The sequence below is a fragment of the Budorcas taxicolor genome, chromosome 16, assembly GCF_023091745.1.
Source record: "Budorcas taxicolor isolate Tak-1 chromosome 16, Takin1.1, whole genome shotgun sequence".
Classification (NCBI taxonomy): Eukaryota; Metazoa; Chordata; class Mammalia; order Artiodactyla; family Bovidae; genus Budorcas; species Budorcas taxicolor.
The window spans coordinates 28254449-28271633 of NC_068925.1; the positions used below are offsets into that span (position 1 = coordinate 28254449).

Genomic DNA, 17185 nt, shown 5'->3' on the forward strand with positions numbered 1-17185 from the left:
TTTAGATGTATGAGGAGAAAATTAGCAAGATGGGTTTTAGGGTGCAGATGGATCCAAATGGTTCTTTTAGAAAAGCTTCAGAGATAGGGTTTAAAAAAAAAAGCAGGTTATTGGTTTAAAATAGCGATTTTCATGCCCATGGTACGTTGCTATTCTTAAAACAGAATAGTTCCAAAGCCTTCCTACATCATGTCAGAAGTTCTTCCTGATCATCGAGTGTGCTGTAACCCTTTTTGGTGGTATCCCAATTATTTGGCTAATGTTGAGACCAAACATTCAACTAAGTGCAGAGAGGACTCACGAACCTAATAGGTCTGTACTTCTGACTCAGATATTTATGTTTCCTTGTGTGTAATCAGATAGAAAGCAATTCTACTCTAATTTTACATTTATATTTTCTTAACTAGATTCTAAAAAAGTTTTATAATATTTTTAAATCCAAGTTAACACCCCTGGACACTCTTTGCTTTTGCTGGCAGTCCACATATTGCCACATGAACATGAGAGTCAGAATTCAGACTCATTTATTGTTAAGACAAAGTATTTGATTAATTCATTAGACCAAGTAGATTGCAAAGAAGAAATCTGCAGAGGTGATATTACTAAGGACATTCCATTTTTTAAGAAGTCTCATTAATGAAGTATTACTGGTGGTGAGCCGTTGAAGTGATTGACCATTTTAAACCATTTCTCCATAGTTCCAGGACCTTCTGCAGCCTTGACTACAATGCAACTCTTCTCCAAGCAAAACCCTTCAAGACAAGAGGTTACCAAACTCCAGCAGCAGGTTAAGACAAATGGTGCTGGGGTGACTGTTCTCAGGCGTGAAATTTCTGAGCTTCGCACCAAAGTGCAAGAACAGCAGAAACAGCTTCAAGACCAGGACCAGAAACTGCTAGAGCAGACCCAGATCATAGGTGAGCAGAACGCACGGTTGGCAGAGCTGGAGCGCAAACTGCGGGAAGTAATGGAGAGCGCAGTGGGGAACTCCTCAGGGTCTGGGCAGAGTGAAGAGTCTCCTCGGAAACGAAGAAAGGCCGCAGAAGCCATAGACTCTCTTAGGAAATCTAAACGTCTCCGGAATAGAAAGTAAATCGGAATGTGCTTCTAGCGCCAGAGGAAGGCCTGGCTTTGTAGCTTGACCAGTTCTGTGTATCTGGACACTGCACGACACGGTGTCCCTCAGCTCTAGGCTTTCAGAACACAACTTAAACTTGAACTCTCATGGTTGGGACTTTTTTTTTTCCTGCTTCTCCTCGTTGAACTGAGGCACAGAATCTTTTTACTTTGCAATAGATTTGTACTAACCAGACCTATTCTATCATGTTTTGAGAAGTTAACCTTTTTTGTGTGCAGATAATGTTTAAAGCAAATTTGTTTCTGCATATATGCACATTACATAAGGATCTTAAACCAGTCTAGAAACTAAGACTAGAAACTAAGACTAATACAGAAAATGTCCTGTTCACTTGAAAGAGAAGACCTACTTTTTAAATGGACAGTATCTTGTTTTTTTTAAAAAAAAAAGTTGACTTTTTGTTATAAGTGACCTTTGTCTGGAATGTCTGAAAAGTCGTAAATGCTTTTTGGTATTGAAGTAATGGGTAACTAAAACGGACTTCCATAGTACTGACTGTAGAAGGGGCCTCTACAGTATTGACTATATATTTTTATAAACTACTGGCAAGGGACTTATCCAGTTGTTATATACATGTTTTCAGTTCTCTTTTGGGGCCATGACCTACATTTGCATGGATGCATGCATGCGTTGCCTAGTCAACTCACTTAAAAAAGCTCTTGCACTGGTATTGATCTTGAACCTCTATACTTCTCCACTTTTTAGAGCAGTGTCTTAGTTCGTTTAAGCGCTTAACATCTTCCACCACAACAGCTTGCTTCGGTGGGTGAGGGGGAGTGCTATTTGTATGTCCATTTGTCCTCCGGTTTTACAGGATAAGAGAGTCTTAAAGCCCGCTGCTTTAGCTGTTCTCTGTAGGGTTCAGGTACACTGGCTAAGACAGAGCCCCAAATTCTTTATGTTGATATCAGACCTCTGGTAACTATGACTATTCCTGACTCACCACGGTGTGTGCTCATTGATCCATTGCGGCCGTGACCAGTGGTGTGAGTAGGGAACCCAACTTACGGGATGCAGTTGTTTTGCCATTGAAAAACAGTTCACTGAAGAAAATTGTACTATGAAAAAGCATTTTGATTGTTTCATTTCTGGGGGGTGACCTGAGGGAAGCTTTCTAATATTAATTTCAGGCTTTCCGTATCCTTCAACTTTCACCAAAGGCTTTAATTTCGTTTGCACTCCTGTGTTGAGCTTGTAACTGGAAAAGCATGTCTTGCACTGCCAGCCTTCTGAGTGGTCACGTTAACACGTGTACAGTGATAATTTTCCCCAGCTGTGTATTTTTTGAAACAGTCAGTTATTACTGTCTAGTTTTATTTTAATGTACTAAATTATGTAGTCATTATTTGACTGTTAAGTTAAACAACTGTTGCCTTGGGCTTCAGTTATTTAAGGTAAACTTAGGTGTAATATAGAATACTATCCCTTTCCAGGTGGGAGTTTGACACCTGTATAAAACCTAAGGTTTTGGTAAGGACCTTAGTTGAAGAAAAGCACAAGGTCACTACCTTTTTTTAATCCGTCCAACATGATACGGTTATGCATCCTTGAGATTAACCTCACCAAATGAAACTTATTATCCATTTTTAGTATTGTCCTTACATAATAGTGTCCTTAGATTTTGATCAATTCTTTGTCTAACATTAAAACTCCATTTACAATGTAGTTATGTTTTCAATGAAAAACCATAAAATAACGTCCAAGTGTTTTCATGGTTTGTTGGGAAGGTAATTTTAAAATAAACAATTTCGAAAAAACATTTGTCAGCCAAGATCATCCATAAAAGTCCCTGTCTGTAACTCATTTTCTCAGCAGGTCTCATTTGTTTAGTCATAGGATTTAGCCATATTATCACAACTTTGGAGGAGGCCTACTGGAATACTTACTCATGGCCTTTAATGGTCTGCTTTCCTGGTAATACGAAGGTGTTTTTAAGTAACAAAGTACATGTTTACAGGTTTATAAAGTATGATCTTTATGCATCAAAGGGATATAACCTCAGATGATCTTTTTTAATAATGTTAATGAGTTATTTAAAGTTTCCTGGGTTTCTTTTTAAACTCCAGCTAGATAACCCTGAATGTATCTACGGTCTTAGTTAACATGAATATTTGGCTTCCATAATAAACATTCACACTATTAAAAGATAGATTTTCTGTTTCAAAATCCAAATTTCTACCATATACACGTGTAATCATCTGCCCATAAATTTAACGAGTTGCACTTGTTAATGGGTGAATGTGGCATAACAGCAGGAAATAAAGCACTACAGTTGTTTTAAATCTTAACGAGCTAAAATATGTTAGGATATTGCCTTGGCCAGTTTGATAGCTGTTATACTTGCATTTGGGTGGTATCATGGTATTTAAGTGTCAGCAAATACAAAATATTTCCATCACCTAAAACTGACATATGTTACAGGAAAATTGTAAGTTAGCAACCCGAGAGAGAATTATCCTGCTCTGGATTGTAGGTCAGTAATTTAAATACTGTATGTTAATATGTTAAATGTTAGGACATTTCATAAAGTATTCCCATCATCTTCCTTGGCTAGTCTTTCAGAGGATACTTAAAGTTGTCCCACTTACAAATTGATCACAACACTACAGACAGATAAAATGTGGAAGGGCGGATGAAAAATGGAGAGGACTGCCGCCCCCTCACCCCCCACAGGAGTCTCTGCTTGTTTCCAACGTGGACTTGACTTGGTTTTCACGTATTCTGAACTATGTGTTATTTCAGAACATGAGGATATAGAACCTGTTGTTTTTCAAGCTCCTCTTTTGATGTACAGAGCCTGGAAATAAGGGCAAACACAGATGTAATCAGAGTAATCATACTGTTTTAAAAACTTGGGGTGCCATCAGGTCTAAAGCCACTGGTTTTGGAAGCAACTTTTTTTTTTTTTTTTGGTAAAACATGTTTTTGGAGTACTGAACTTTACAGGGGCTTGCCTTAATCTCTATTTAGTAGTTTCAAGATATATGCGCTATTATTCTACTTGTTAAAATAGTCTATGTAGCCCCTAAGGAGGGTAAGACAGAGTATAAGTAATGCCTAAATAAATAAGCTAAAAGGTGTCACTACAGCTGGATTTTTGAGAGAAAATGGACATATGAACATAGGCTATGCGTAATAAAAATAATGGCACCTTAAGATTGCACTATTTTATGCATTATTTTATATGCCATTTCATAGCCTGCACTTTAATCTCCAAAGAAACGATGTGTGATGTCCCAGTTGTTCCTTATTAATAACTGTTTCCTGAGACAGGGCACTTCATTCTATTTTACTATACCGAAGTAGTTTCTTGGAGGTAGGTTCCTCTTTTGAGTTCTCTATTTCCTCACCCATAATATTTTCTAGGATCTAGGAACTCCCTATCTTGTCTTATTTCCAACAGTATATAATTTTAATTTAAAAGCTCATACTTGGTGATCAGCACATTCTTAATGTACTGCTCTAGCAATGAGTACCCATTTGTTAACACTTCTCAAACCTTCTTCAGAATAATCATATGTTGTAAGTAAGATTTGAAACCAGGAACAAAGGCATTCTGCCTTGTACGATACAGTCTCTTGAAAAATGGCTGTTCCTAATGTAAAATCCAATACATTCAGTGATTTGGCTTGGGATCTGAATTTCTTTCACTAGTCCTCAGAAGGTTAATAAGGAAGAACTACTTCAAAAAGCTCTGTAGCCTGCCATTTTGAATTATTTTCAAGAAATACTATATAATCTACAAAATGAAATTAGCAATTAGTTGACTGCTGCCTACCATGAGTTTATTTTTAATAGCAATATATTTATATTTGTGATAAATATGATAGGCTTAAGTAATGGCCTTTTCCAGCTTCCTAAGAATCTTTGTGAAATTTCTGAAATTCAAACGTCAAAAATTGAAATTTTTCCTGTTGTGTCTGAAGAACCATGAGATTTAGAAGCATTTTGGTAATCCATTAGGTCCATTGCCAAAGTAGATACTGGTCCGTATTCAAAGCTATACCTAAGGTTAGACGCGTTTAAAATTCCTTTATGTTGTGCCATGTCTGTTTACTTATGGTCATGAGCAACAATAAATTACAGTAGTTTATCTCTGGAATTTTAATTGTTATAACCTAATTTAATTACTGGAAAGTGAAAAACACCTCCCAGTCACACAACAGGGTACGTGAATAAATGTGTTGTTACCAGCGCTACTTGTTTTCTTTGTATTTCATACCCAGAAGATTACGGAGCCATCTTAATAGCTACCACCTCTTAAAAGCAGTTTATTTTGTTATTTTAATCCTCATAGCCGCTTTATAAGTGCTTCCCTAGTAGCTCAGCTGGTAAAAGAATCCACCTGCAATGCAGGAGACCCCAGTTCGATTCCCGGGTTGGGAAGATCCATTCCCTGGAGAAGGAATAGGCTACCCACTCCACTATTCTTGGGCTTCCCTGGTGGCTCAGATGGTAAAGAATCTGCCTGCAGTGTGGGAGATCTGGATTCGATCCCTGGGTTGGGAAGATATCCTGGAGAAGGGCATGGCAACCCCTTCCAGTATTCTTGGCTGGAGAATTCCCAGGGACAGAGGAGCCTGGTGGGCTGTAGTCCACAGGGTCAGAAAGAGTCGAACACGACTGAGCGACTAAGCACAACACAGCAGCTGCTTTATAAAGCAGGTTTTACTGTCTAAAAGGAAGTTAAACTCAGGTTAAGCAACATAGCCACAATGTCACCTAAGTGTGATTTGAACCCTGCCTCCAAAGCTTATGTATTCCTGCTACACTCTGCTGCTGCTGCTAAGTCACTTAAGTCGTGTCCGACTCTGTGTGACCCCAGAGACAGCAGCCCACCAGGCTCCCCCATCCCTGGGATTCTCCAGGCAAGAACACTGGAATAGGTTGCCATTTCCCTCTCCAGTGCATGAAAGTGAAAAGTGAAAGTGAAGTCGCTCAGTCGTGTCCGACTCCTAGCGACCCTATGGACTGCAGCCTACCAGGCTCCTCATTCCATGGGATTTGCCAGGCAAGGGTACTGGAGTGGGTTGCCATTGCCTTCTCCGCTGCTACACTCTACTACATTCCAAAATGTCTGGACGCTGTGGGACTCTAGATTACATTAATTCTTCAAATTCAATAAATATATAGATTTCATACATCAACCAGAAGCAGTCTATGCCAGAATCACTAATGTTAAGAGTAATATACAAAGCTTAAAATCATGGAAAGACTAGGCTTTAAGGAGGCAACTTTTGTCTTGAAGTTTTTTGGTGATGCATTTACATTAGGCATATGGGTAAAAAATATTTTTAAGGCTTCTGTGTGTGTGTATGTGTGCTTAGTCGCTCAGTTGTGTCCAACTTCTGAGAACCCATAATAAATAGGCAGTCCTGGCAATAGATGTGGTCAGAGGCTGCTAACACAGTCACTTTATTACAAAGTTGGCTACTGATCAAAAGAAGTGATACCAATTCTCTGCTGGGGAAGAAGACTAGTTCTCTTTTCAAAATTCCTTCCAGCTCCAAAACTAAATATTCAAAATTTCAGTGAAATAAAACCATACAAATCAATTTCACCTCTGTTTCACAAAGATGTAACTGATAAGGAATTACTAGAAACGAAATGACTGGAAACACTCTTTGAGACACACTTTACCTACTTTGTTCATGACTTAGATGTTCAGAAAAGAGATCGCAGATGAACTTATGCTGAAAGATGAGGATGACAGCAGCGTTACCAGTTACCCCAACACCATCACTGCATTCTAGTCATCAAGCTATCATAGAAACCTAGAAAAATAAAGACAACTTGTGTCTCTCCCTGTCTTCGGAGGGTGGATCAGGATGGAATTCTTTGTAGCCCTCAGGTGGCTCAGTTGTGTAAAAAGCACATTTTGGGAAACCAAGAACTTCACCAGTATTGCTTTAAAAATAAAAGGATGTCTCTATTTATGACCTTTCTCATGTTAATTCCTGAAACAACTCTTAGAGGATCCATTAAAGGTGATTCTTTCATCCAGAAAATATTTTAACTTGCTTGTGTTGCTATGGTATTGGTGAGTCATTTCCTGAAAACAAAATTATAGGAAATTGTAAGGAGAAAACACAATGTGGATGTTTGAGCACAAAGTCTAAATTACGACTGGAAAGGGAATACAAATCAAGGATGAACTTCCCCCAGATTCAGTCAGTTTTGTTCACTGAAAAATATTCAACCAAAGAGCTTTCAATTTCCTCAACTCTTAACGTTTCCTTCGATTCTTTTTCCCTGGGTGCTTTGCATTGAACAAAAGTCAGTTTCTACTTGGAATCTGAAGCAGCAGTGTAAAGAGTAATACTGGCTCCAGGAATGACCTAAGGTGTGTCTCTGTCTTAAGACACAGGGAAAACTTCTGCTAACACTTCAAGGCTAAACAGAAGATGGAGTGAGGGAGGGTAAGGGGACCTAAAATGCTTGTTCTTACTTTGAAGGATTGCAGCAAGCTTTCAAGAAAGTGCCTTAGCTCTCTAGATATCCAGGTTCTATAACCCTAGGTGCTGCCACAGCAGTGGCCTTTGATTCCCAAAGCAAATGCAGTTTGTGCCTCCCTTGTGCTGTGCTTAGTTGCTCAGTATCTGACTCTTTGTAGCCCGCCAGGCTCCTCTGTCAATGGGGATTCTCCAGGCAAGAATACTGGAGTGGGTTGCCACGCCCTCCTCCAGGGGATCTTCCCAATCCAGGTCTCCCGCGTTGCCGGTGGATTCTTTACTGTGAGTCATTAGTGAAGCCCAAGAACATTGGAATAGGTGGCCTATCCCTTCTCCAGGGCATCTTCCCCACCCAGGAACTGAAGCAGGGTGTCCTGCATTGCAGGTGGACTCTTACCAGCTGAGCTACCAGTGAAGCCCATGTCTTACTTATAAAGAGGATAATAAAGGAATGACTGTCCAGGGGTTAACAGTGCTGTGCATAATAAGCAGGTAATTAATAATAAATAGTGGTTTATACAGGGCAATAGATAAGACTAAGGAAATAGTATAGAATGTACATTGCATTGGCTACATGTATTTCCTTTAAGTCCTACTTTAAGCACATATATATTTTTTTAACCACAGAAAACAAATTGCTATTACAGCCTTTCTAGCCTCCTGGAGAAGTTTATTTTTAATATTGTAAAACTTTTGCTTTTGATATTTTTAATATTTCACAGGTCTTTTTGCACTGCCCCACAGTGCCGTCACTTTGCCAACAAAGATCCACATAGTCAAAGCTGTGGATTTTCCAGTAGCCATGTACTGATGTGAGAGTTGTACCATAAGGAAGACTGAGTGCCAAAGAACTGATGCTTTTGAATTGTGGTGCTGGAGAAGACTCTCGGGAGTCTCTTGGGCAGACAGAAAGGAGATCAAACCAGTCAATCCTAAAAGAAACTAATCCTGAATATTCATTGGAAGGACTTAGGCTGAAGCTTCAATACTTTGGCCACCTGATGCGAAAAGCTGATTCATTGGAAAAAAAAACCCCTAATGTTGGGAAAGACAGAGCAGCAGAAGGGGACGACAGAGGATGATATGGTTGGATGGCATCATAGACTCGATGGACATGAATCTGAGCAAACTCCAGGAAATAGTGAAGGACAGGGAAGCCTGGCGTCCTGCAGTCCATGAAGTCGCAATGAGTCAGACACAGCTGAGTGGCTGAACTACAGTACCTCCTTGAGAGCCATGGGACAGAAACCAGTCTGGCAGCCCTCATCCTTCTCCACCTTGGGCTGATGGACCTGAAAAGGAAGGAGGACCTTGAGCTGCACCTGGTAGAATAAAGAGAGGAGCCTCTTCAGAACTTCCTTCACCTTAAGACACAACTTAGAGTCAAGCATACATGCTGCGGAACCAGAATTAGTGGGCTCCTATTCCCAGCTAGACCTGTTATGAGTTATGTAATACCAGCTTGGGTAGTTAATACCTCTGAAGCTCAGTTTCATCATCTGTAAAATACTCTTTACCTCAGAGAGTCAGTACAAAAATCCAAAGGACTCTGAGAAGAGTGAAGTAGGAGTAGGAGGAACCAAGAATCTGCCTCCCCACCTAGAGAAAAATTACACCGGCAAAACCTGTCTGATGTAATTACTTTGGAACCCTGGAGATCTATTGATTTGGGCAATAGACAGGGTCCTATGCTGGGCAAAAAGGAGCCCTGTCCCCCCCTGTATTCTCGATCTGTCCTCTGATCACTGATTGCTGCTTCTAATCACAGGAGTGCAGATAAAGACGGTGGGAAGCCATTGTGGTACCTCCCTCCATTGTTGCAAGCCTCTCCCCAACCAGCTGAAGCGTCTTCTGAAGTATAAGCGAAAGTGTTAGTCACTCAGTCGTGTCCGACTCTCTGCGACCCCATAGACTGTAGCCTGCCAGGCTCCTCTGTGCATGGAATTCTCCAGGCAAGAACAGTGGTGTGAATGGGTAGCCATTTCCTTCTCCAGGGCATCTTCCTGACCCAGGAATCAAACCCAGTCTCCCGCATTGCAGGCAGATTCTTCACTATCTGAGTCACAAGGGAAGCCCTGAGATTTAAAAAGCCAGCACTCCTTTCCCCAACACTCCTTCATCTTCCTCTCTGTTACTGTCTAAAAGCCACACTTTAAAGACTAAGACATTTAACAACCTTGATATGTACAGAGAAAATTAGAAAGTGACGAAGTATGCAGAGGGAAAGGTTCAAATAAAGAACTGAAAGGACGTTAAATTTACATCTCAGCCAGAGCCTCAGCACAGAGAGAGCCTACCACAATCAAAATAAAGATAGAAAAATTGATTCCCAGAGTCACTGCATTATTAGATTCAAATGTCTAGTTTTCAGCAACAACAAAGGCCCACAAGGCATACAAAGAAACAGGATATAAGTATACTTATAAGTGTAAGCTTATACTTACAGCCCATTAAAGAGGAAAATATAAATCAACAGAACTGTCCCTTAAAAAGGCCTAATGGCAGATATAGTAGCTGCTGCCAAGTTGCTTCAGTCGTGTCTGACTCTGTGTGACCCCATAGACGGCAGCCCACCAGGCTCCCCCGTCCCTGGGATTCTCCAGGCTAGAACACTGGAGTGGGTTGCCATTTCCTTCTCCAATGCATGAAAGTGAAAAGTGAAAGTGAAGTCGCTCAGTCGTGTCCGACTCTCCGAGACCCCATGGACTGCAGCCCACCAGGCTCCCCCGTCCATAGGATTTTCCAGGCAAGAGTACTGGAGTGGGGTGCCATCGCCTTCTCTGAGATATAGTAGACAGACATTTTAAAATTAACTTTTTTAGAGAGGCTCAAAGGGATTTCCCTGGTGGTGCAGTGGATAAGAATCTGCCTGCCTAATGCGGGGGACATGGGTTCAATCCCTGGTCTGGGAAGGTTCCACATGCTACGGAGCAACAAAGCTCCACAGCTAGTGAGCTCATGAGCTGCGACTACTGAAGTCCTCGTGCCCAGGGCTTGTGCTCCACAACAAGAGAAGCCGTCACAATGAGAAGTCCACACAAAGCAATGAAGACCCAGTGCAGCCAAAAATACAAAAATAATTATTTTTAATGTAAATAAACTTTTTAAAATTAAAAAAAAAGAAAAAAGAACTAGTCTATCACAGACTTCACAAACAAACTTATGGTTACCAAAAGGGAAAGGTGGGGGAACAATAAATTGAGAGTTTGGGATTGGGGTATAGACAACAATAGTTTCAGGTGAATAGCAAAGGGACTCAGCCATACATACATATATCCATTCATATCCAAGACAAAATGTTCTTGGAGTTAAAAAAATAAAAATAAAATAAAAAAAGATTTGGGATTAATGTGTACACACTACCATATATAACATAATCAACAAGGACCTACTGTATAGCACAGAAACTCTACTCAATATTCTATAATAATCTATATGGGAAAAGAATCTGAAAAAGATATATGTATGGATATACATATACATAGATAGATAACTGAATCACTTTGCTGGACACCTGAAACTAACAACATTGTAAAACTAAACCCCAACATAAAATAAAAATCAAAATTTAAAAAATTATCAGTCTAAACACTAGTATTGGGGACTTCCCTGGTGGTCCAGTGATTAACAATCTGCCTTGCAATGCCAGGGACTCCGGTTCGATCCCTGGTCAGGGAACTAAGATCCCACATACCTCAGGGCAATTAAGCCCGAGCTACTGAGCACACTGGAGTGGGTTGCCATTTCCTTCTCCATTAACTAATTAGATTTAAATTTATTCTAATTTAATTCCAGTAAGATGTAGAAATATATAGCTATTTCTTTTTCCTCCATTTTGTGCTGATAAGTTGGTGCAAAAGTAATTGCAGTTCTTGCACTGTTGAACTTTGCCCTTTGACATTGGAATACATTTGTAAATAAATGTGGTTATGTTATACATCATTTTAATGTGCATTTCTCTTTTTTGCTAATGATTTATTACTTGCTGTTTATTTTATATTTATTTTAAACCATAGAAATTATATTAGACAAAAAGCAAATTCAGGGCATTTTCTTATTTGAGTTCAAAATGGGTCGTAAAGCAGTAGAGACAACTTGCAACTTCAATAACGCATTTGGCCCAAGAGCTGCTAACAAACGTACAGTGCAGAGCCTTGAAGAGGAGGAGCAGAGTGGCCGGCCGTCAGAAGCTGAGAGTGACCAACTGAGAGCCATCACTGAAGCTGATTCTCATACACTTACACCAGAAGTTGCCAAAGCACTCAAAGTTGACCATTCAATGGGTTGTTTGGCATTTGAAGCAAATTGGAAAGGTGAAAAACCTCGATAAATAGGTACCTCGTGGCTGAGGTACAAATTCATGGCTGAGCACAAATTAAAAGCATTGTTATTTTGAAGTGTCATCTTCTCTTATTCTACACAACCACAACAAAGCATTTCTCAATCAGATTGTGACATGCCACAAAAAGGGAATTTTATACCACAACCAGCAATGACCAGCTCAGTGGCTGGACCAAGAAGAAGCTCCAAAGCCCTTCCCAAAGCCAAACTTGCACCAAAAACAGGTCACGGTCACTGTTTGGTGGTCTGCTGCTGATCTGATCCACTACAGCTCTCTGAATCCCAGTGATACCGTTACATCTGAGAAGTATGCTCAGCAAATCAATGAGATATGCTGAAAACTGCAACCCCTGCAGCCGGCATTGGTCAACAGAAAGGGCCAGATTCTTCTCCACAACAAATCTGACCTCATGTCACAACAACCAACACTTCAAAAGTTGAACAAATGGCACTACCAAGTTTTGCCTCATCTGCCATATTCACCTGCCCTCTTGCCAACCAACCAATTACTACTTCTTCAAGCATATTGGCAACTTTTTGCAAGGAAAATGCTTCCACAACCACTGGGATGAAGAAAATGCATGGATTTTTATGCCACAGGAATAAACAAACACTTCTCATTGGCAAAAATGTGTTGACTGTAATGATTCCTATTTTGATTAATAAAGATGTGTTATAATGAGCCTAGTTACAGTGATTTAAAATTCATGGTCCAAAACTGCAATTATGTTTGCACCAACCTAATAGTGTTAAACATATTACATCTATATACATTACAAATTCAAAAAATACACTGTTATAATTGTTACTTTATATAGATTTATGCCTTATAAAGAAACTGAGAGGAAAGTATATATAAAGTTTGCTATACTAACCTCCTTGTTTACCATTTCTAGTTCTCTTCCTTTGCTTCTGTGGAATTGAGTTATCATCTGGTGTCACTTCCGTACTCCAAGGCAGCTTTGCTCCCATTATGTCTTCTGGGCTGTTGTTGTCAAATATTTTATGTTTTTATATGCTATAGGCCCAATAATAAAATTTACATAAATATTTCATATATATATACACACACAAACACACACAATTGCTTTTAAAATTAGTTAAGAGGAGCAAGGAAAACAAGTATTTATGCTGTCTTTCATCATTACTTGACATATACTGGTGCTATTTATCTTTTCCTGTGGACTTCAGTTACATTCTGAGAACATTTGCTCTTAGCCTAAAGGACTTCTTTCCATACTTCTTAGCAAGTGGCTCTTTGAGCAGCAATTCTCTCAGTTTTTGTTTACCTAAAAACCTCTACATTATGTCTTCACTTTTGAAAGATAGTTTTTTTAAAAATATTACTTATTTTTGTTATTTAGCTGTGCCAGGTCTTAGTTGTGGCATTCATAATCTTTTTAGTTGTGGCATGCAAACTTTTAGCTGCAGCATGTGGGATCTGGTTTATTTGGCTGGGCCAAGCCATGAAATTAAAAGATGCTTACTCCTTGGAAGAAAAGTTATGACCAACCTAGATAGCATATTCAAAAGCAGAGACATTACTTTGCCGACTAAGGTCCATCTAGTCAAGGCTATGGTTTTTCCTGTGGTCATGTATGGATGTGAGAGTTGGACTGTGAAGAAGGCTCTGCACCGAAGAATTGATGCTTTTGAACTGTGGTGTTGGAGAAGACTCTTGAGGGTCCCTTGGACTGCAAGGAGATCCAACCAGTCCATTCTGAAGGAGATCAGCCCTGGGATTTCTTTGGAAGGAATGATGCTAAAGCTGAAGCTCCAGTCCTTTGGCCACCTCATGGGAAGAGTTGACTCATTGGAAAAGACTCTGATGCTGGGAGGGATTGGGGGCAGGAGGAGAAGGGGACGACAGAGGATGAGATGGCTGGATGGTATCACAGACTCGATGGATGTGAGTCTGAGTGAACTCCGGGAGATGGTGATGGACAGGGAGGCCTGGCGTGCTGCAATTCATGGGGTCGCAAAGAGTCGGACATGACTGAGCGACTGAACTAAACTGAACTGAACTGGCTGGGCCAGGTTTTAGCTGCAAAGGTCTTTGATCTTTGCTTTGACCCACAGGTTCCCTTAGTGTGGTGTGCGGGACCTTCATTTTATTTAATATTAACTGATTGATTGATATATGTATTTGGCTGTGTGGAATGTTAGTTGCATCACTTGGGATCTTCCATTTCAGTGCGTGAACTCTCTAGTTGTGATGCATGGGCTCAGAAGTTGCAGCACCAGGCATAGTTGACCAACAGCAATGTGGGATCTTAACTCCTTGACCGGGGACCAAACCCAAGTCCCTCACATTGCCAGGCAAATTCTCAACCACTGGACCACCAGGGAAGTCCCTGGGATCTAGTTCTTGCTTAAGAGTATTTTTCCCAGCACTTGGAATAGACTATCCCGCCGCCTTCCGGTCCCCATTGTTTCTGATGAGGAGTCAATTGTTAATCCTTTGGGGTCTCCTTTTATGTGATTTTTCTCGTGCTCTTTCAAAGTTTTCTCTTTGTCTTTTAGCATTTTTACTGTGATGTGCCTGGGTCAGGATCTCTTTGCTTTGTGTTCATTCTGCTTGGAGTCCATTGAGCTTAGATTTCTTTGTTTTTCATCAAATTTGGGTAGTTTTCAGCTTTAAAAAAAATTTTTTTTCCTACTTCTCCTCCCCTTCTGGTATTTCCAGTACATGTATGTTGGTGAGCTTATGGTGTCCCATATTTCTCTGAGGCCCTATTCATTTCTTTTATTGTCATAAAATATACATAAAATTTACCATTCTAGCCATCTTTAACTGTACAGTTTAGTGGCATTGTGTACATACACAATGTTATACAACCATCACTGCTATCCACTTATCAGTCCAGATAGAAACTCTTTACTCATTAAAAAATAACTTCCCATTCTTCTCTTCCTTTGCCTCTGTTAACTTCTATTATTTTTTATGTCAACATCTGGTCAACTTTTAAACGTTAACCACAGCAGCTCCCTTTTTAGTCAGACTTTCACATAGGGAAGGAGGGGAAATTCTTTGGCTTAAATATATAATTTGACAAAATAATTGCCTAGGGGGAAAAAAAAACAGACAAATATAAGCCAGTGGCCACTGGGAATGGTGGTGATTCATCTCACCAGGAACTCCAGAATATCTTTGTTTATCAGTAGGACAAATCTCACCTTAAATTAGAAAAGGTTATATAAAGTTAGTTGACCCCCTTACCTGACCACACAGCATAGATGAACGGTGTCAAGGGCAAGCCCAGGGAAAGGAATGGTGCCTGAGTACACTGTCTGCTCTTGTTGCCAAAGATTATGAACCTCAAAATTTGTGGTTTCAAGGAATTACTGCTTATATCAATTGTTTTCTGTAAGAAGATAAGATGATGAAAAGAGTTTTTTACACAAGACTTAACAGGTTTTTCAAATAATAGGTTGGCTGGCTATGAAGAGAATCTCCTATTATAATCAAAGTCATTTCAAAACATGTCACCAGAAATGCATTCAAAAATTATTAGAGCAGGAACTTCGCTGGTGGTCTGGTGGCTAAGAATCCACTTTCTAATGCAGGGGCCTTGGGTTTGATGCCAAAGAGCAACTAAGTCCAAGAGCCACAGCTTATAGAGCACCCGTGCCACAGTGAAAGATCCTGCATGATGGAATAAAGATCCTGCATGCCACAACTGAGGCCCAATGCAACCAAATACATACACACATATATACATATGTACATACAATAATCTGGGGCAGGAGGGCTATTTTAAAAAGGTTTTAAAAATTATTTAATTGGAGGCTAATTAGTTTACAATATTGTGGTGGCTTTTGCCATACGTTGACATGAATCAGCCACAGGTGTACATGTGCCCCCCCCCCATCCCAAACCCCCCTCCCATCCCTCTGTGCTGTCCCAGGGCACCTGTTTCATGCATTGGACTTAGACTGGTCATTCACATACAGTAATATGCATGTTTCAATGCTATTCTCTCAAATCATCCTGCCCTTGCCTTCTCCCACAGAGTCCAAAAGTCTGTTGTTTATTCCTGTGTCTCTTTTGCTGTCTTGCACATAGGGTCATCGTTACCATCTTTCTAAATTCCATATATATGCGTTAATATCGTGTGTTGGTGTTTTTCTTTCTGACTTACTTCACTCTGTGTAATAGCCTCCAGTTTCATCCACCTCGTTAGAATTCAAATGTGTTCTTTTTAATAGCTAAGTAATATTCCATTGTGTGTATGTACCACAACTTTCCTATCCATTTGTCTGTTGATGGATATCTAGGTTGCTTCCATGTCCTGGCTATTGTAAACACGGCTGCGATGAACATTGGGGCACACATGTCTCTTTTAATTCTGGTTTCCTCGGTGTGTATGCCCAGCAGTGGGATTGCTGGGTCATATGGCAGTTATATTTCCAATTTTTTAAGGAATCTCCTCACTGTTTTCCATAGTGGCTGTACTAGTTTGCATTTCCACCAAAAGTGTAAGAGGGTTCCCTTTTCTCAACACCTTCTCCAGCATTTATTGTTTGTAGACTTTTTGATAGCAGCCTTTCTGACTAGTGTAAGATGGTATCTCATTGTGGTTTTGATTTGCATTTCTCTGATAATGAGTGATGTTGAGCATCTTTTCCTGTGTTTGTTAGCCATCTGTATGTCTTCTTTGGAGAAATGTCTGTTTAGCTCTTTGGCCCATTTTTTGATTGGGTCATTTATTTTTCTGGTATTGAGCTATATGAGCTACTTGTATATTTTGGAAACTAATTCTTTGTCAGTTGCTTCATTTGCTATTATTTTTCTTCCATTCTGAAAGCTGTCTTTTCACCTTGCTTATAGTTTCCTTCGTTGTGCAAAAGCTTTTAAGTTTAATTAGGTCCCATTTGTTTATTTTTGCTTTTATTTCCATTACTCTGGGAGGTGGGTCATAAAGGATCTTGCTGTGATTTATGTCAGAGAGTGTTCTGCCTATATTTTCCTCTAGGAGTTTTATAGTTTCTGGTCTTATACTTAGATTTTTAATCCATTTGAGTTTATTTTTGTGTATGGTATTAGAAACTGTTCTAGTTTCATTCTTTTGCAGGCGGTTGACCAGTTTTCCCAGGACCACTTGTTAAAGAGATTGTCTTTTCTCCATTGTAAATGCAGAAAGATCTTTCATGATGCAGTAAGGATCCTGCATGCCACAACTAAGACCCAATGCAGCCAAATACATACATACATACATACATACATACATACATAAAATAATCTGGGGCAGGA

At 39.9% G+C, this 17185-nt stretch overlaps 1 protein-coding gene across 1 annotated transcript in view; it reads left to right on the forward strand.

Moving 5' to 3' along the window:
- Window positions 1-5327, forward strand: part of FBXO28 (F-box protein 28) — a 28886-nt gene extending 23559 nt beyond the window's left edge. Inside the window, exon 5 of the mRNA XM_052653698.1 lies at window positions 699-5327. Coding sequence (XP_052509658.1) covers window positions 699-1093 — 395 coding nt within the window. The 3' untranslated portion in view covers window positions 1094-5327. The remainder of the gene's footprint in view (window positions 1-698) is intronic.
- Window positions 5328-17185: the final 11858 nt, after the last annotated feature.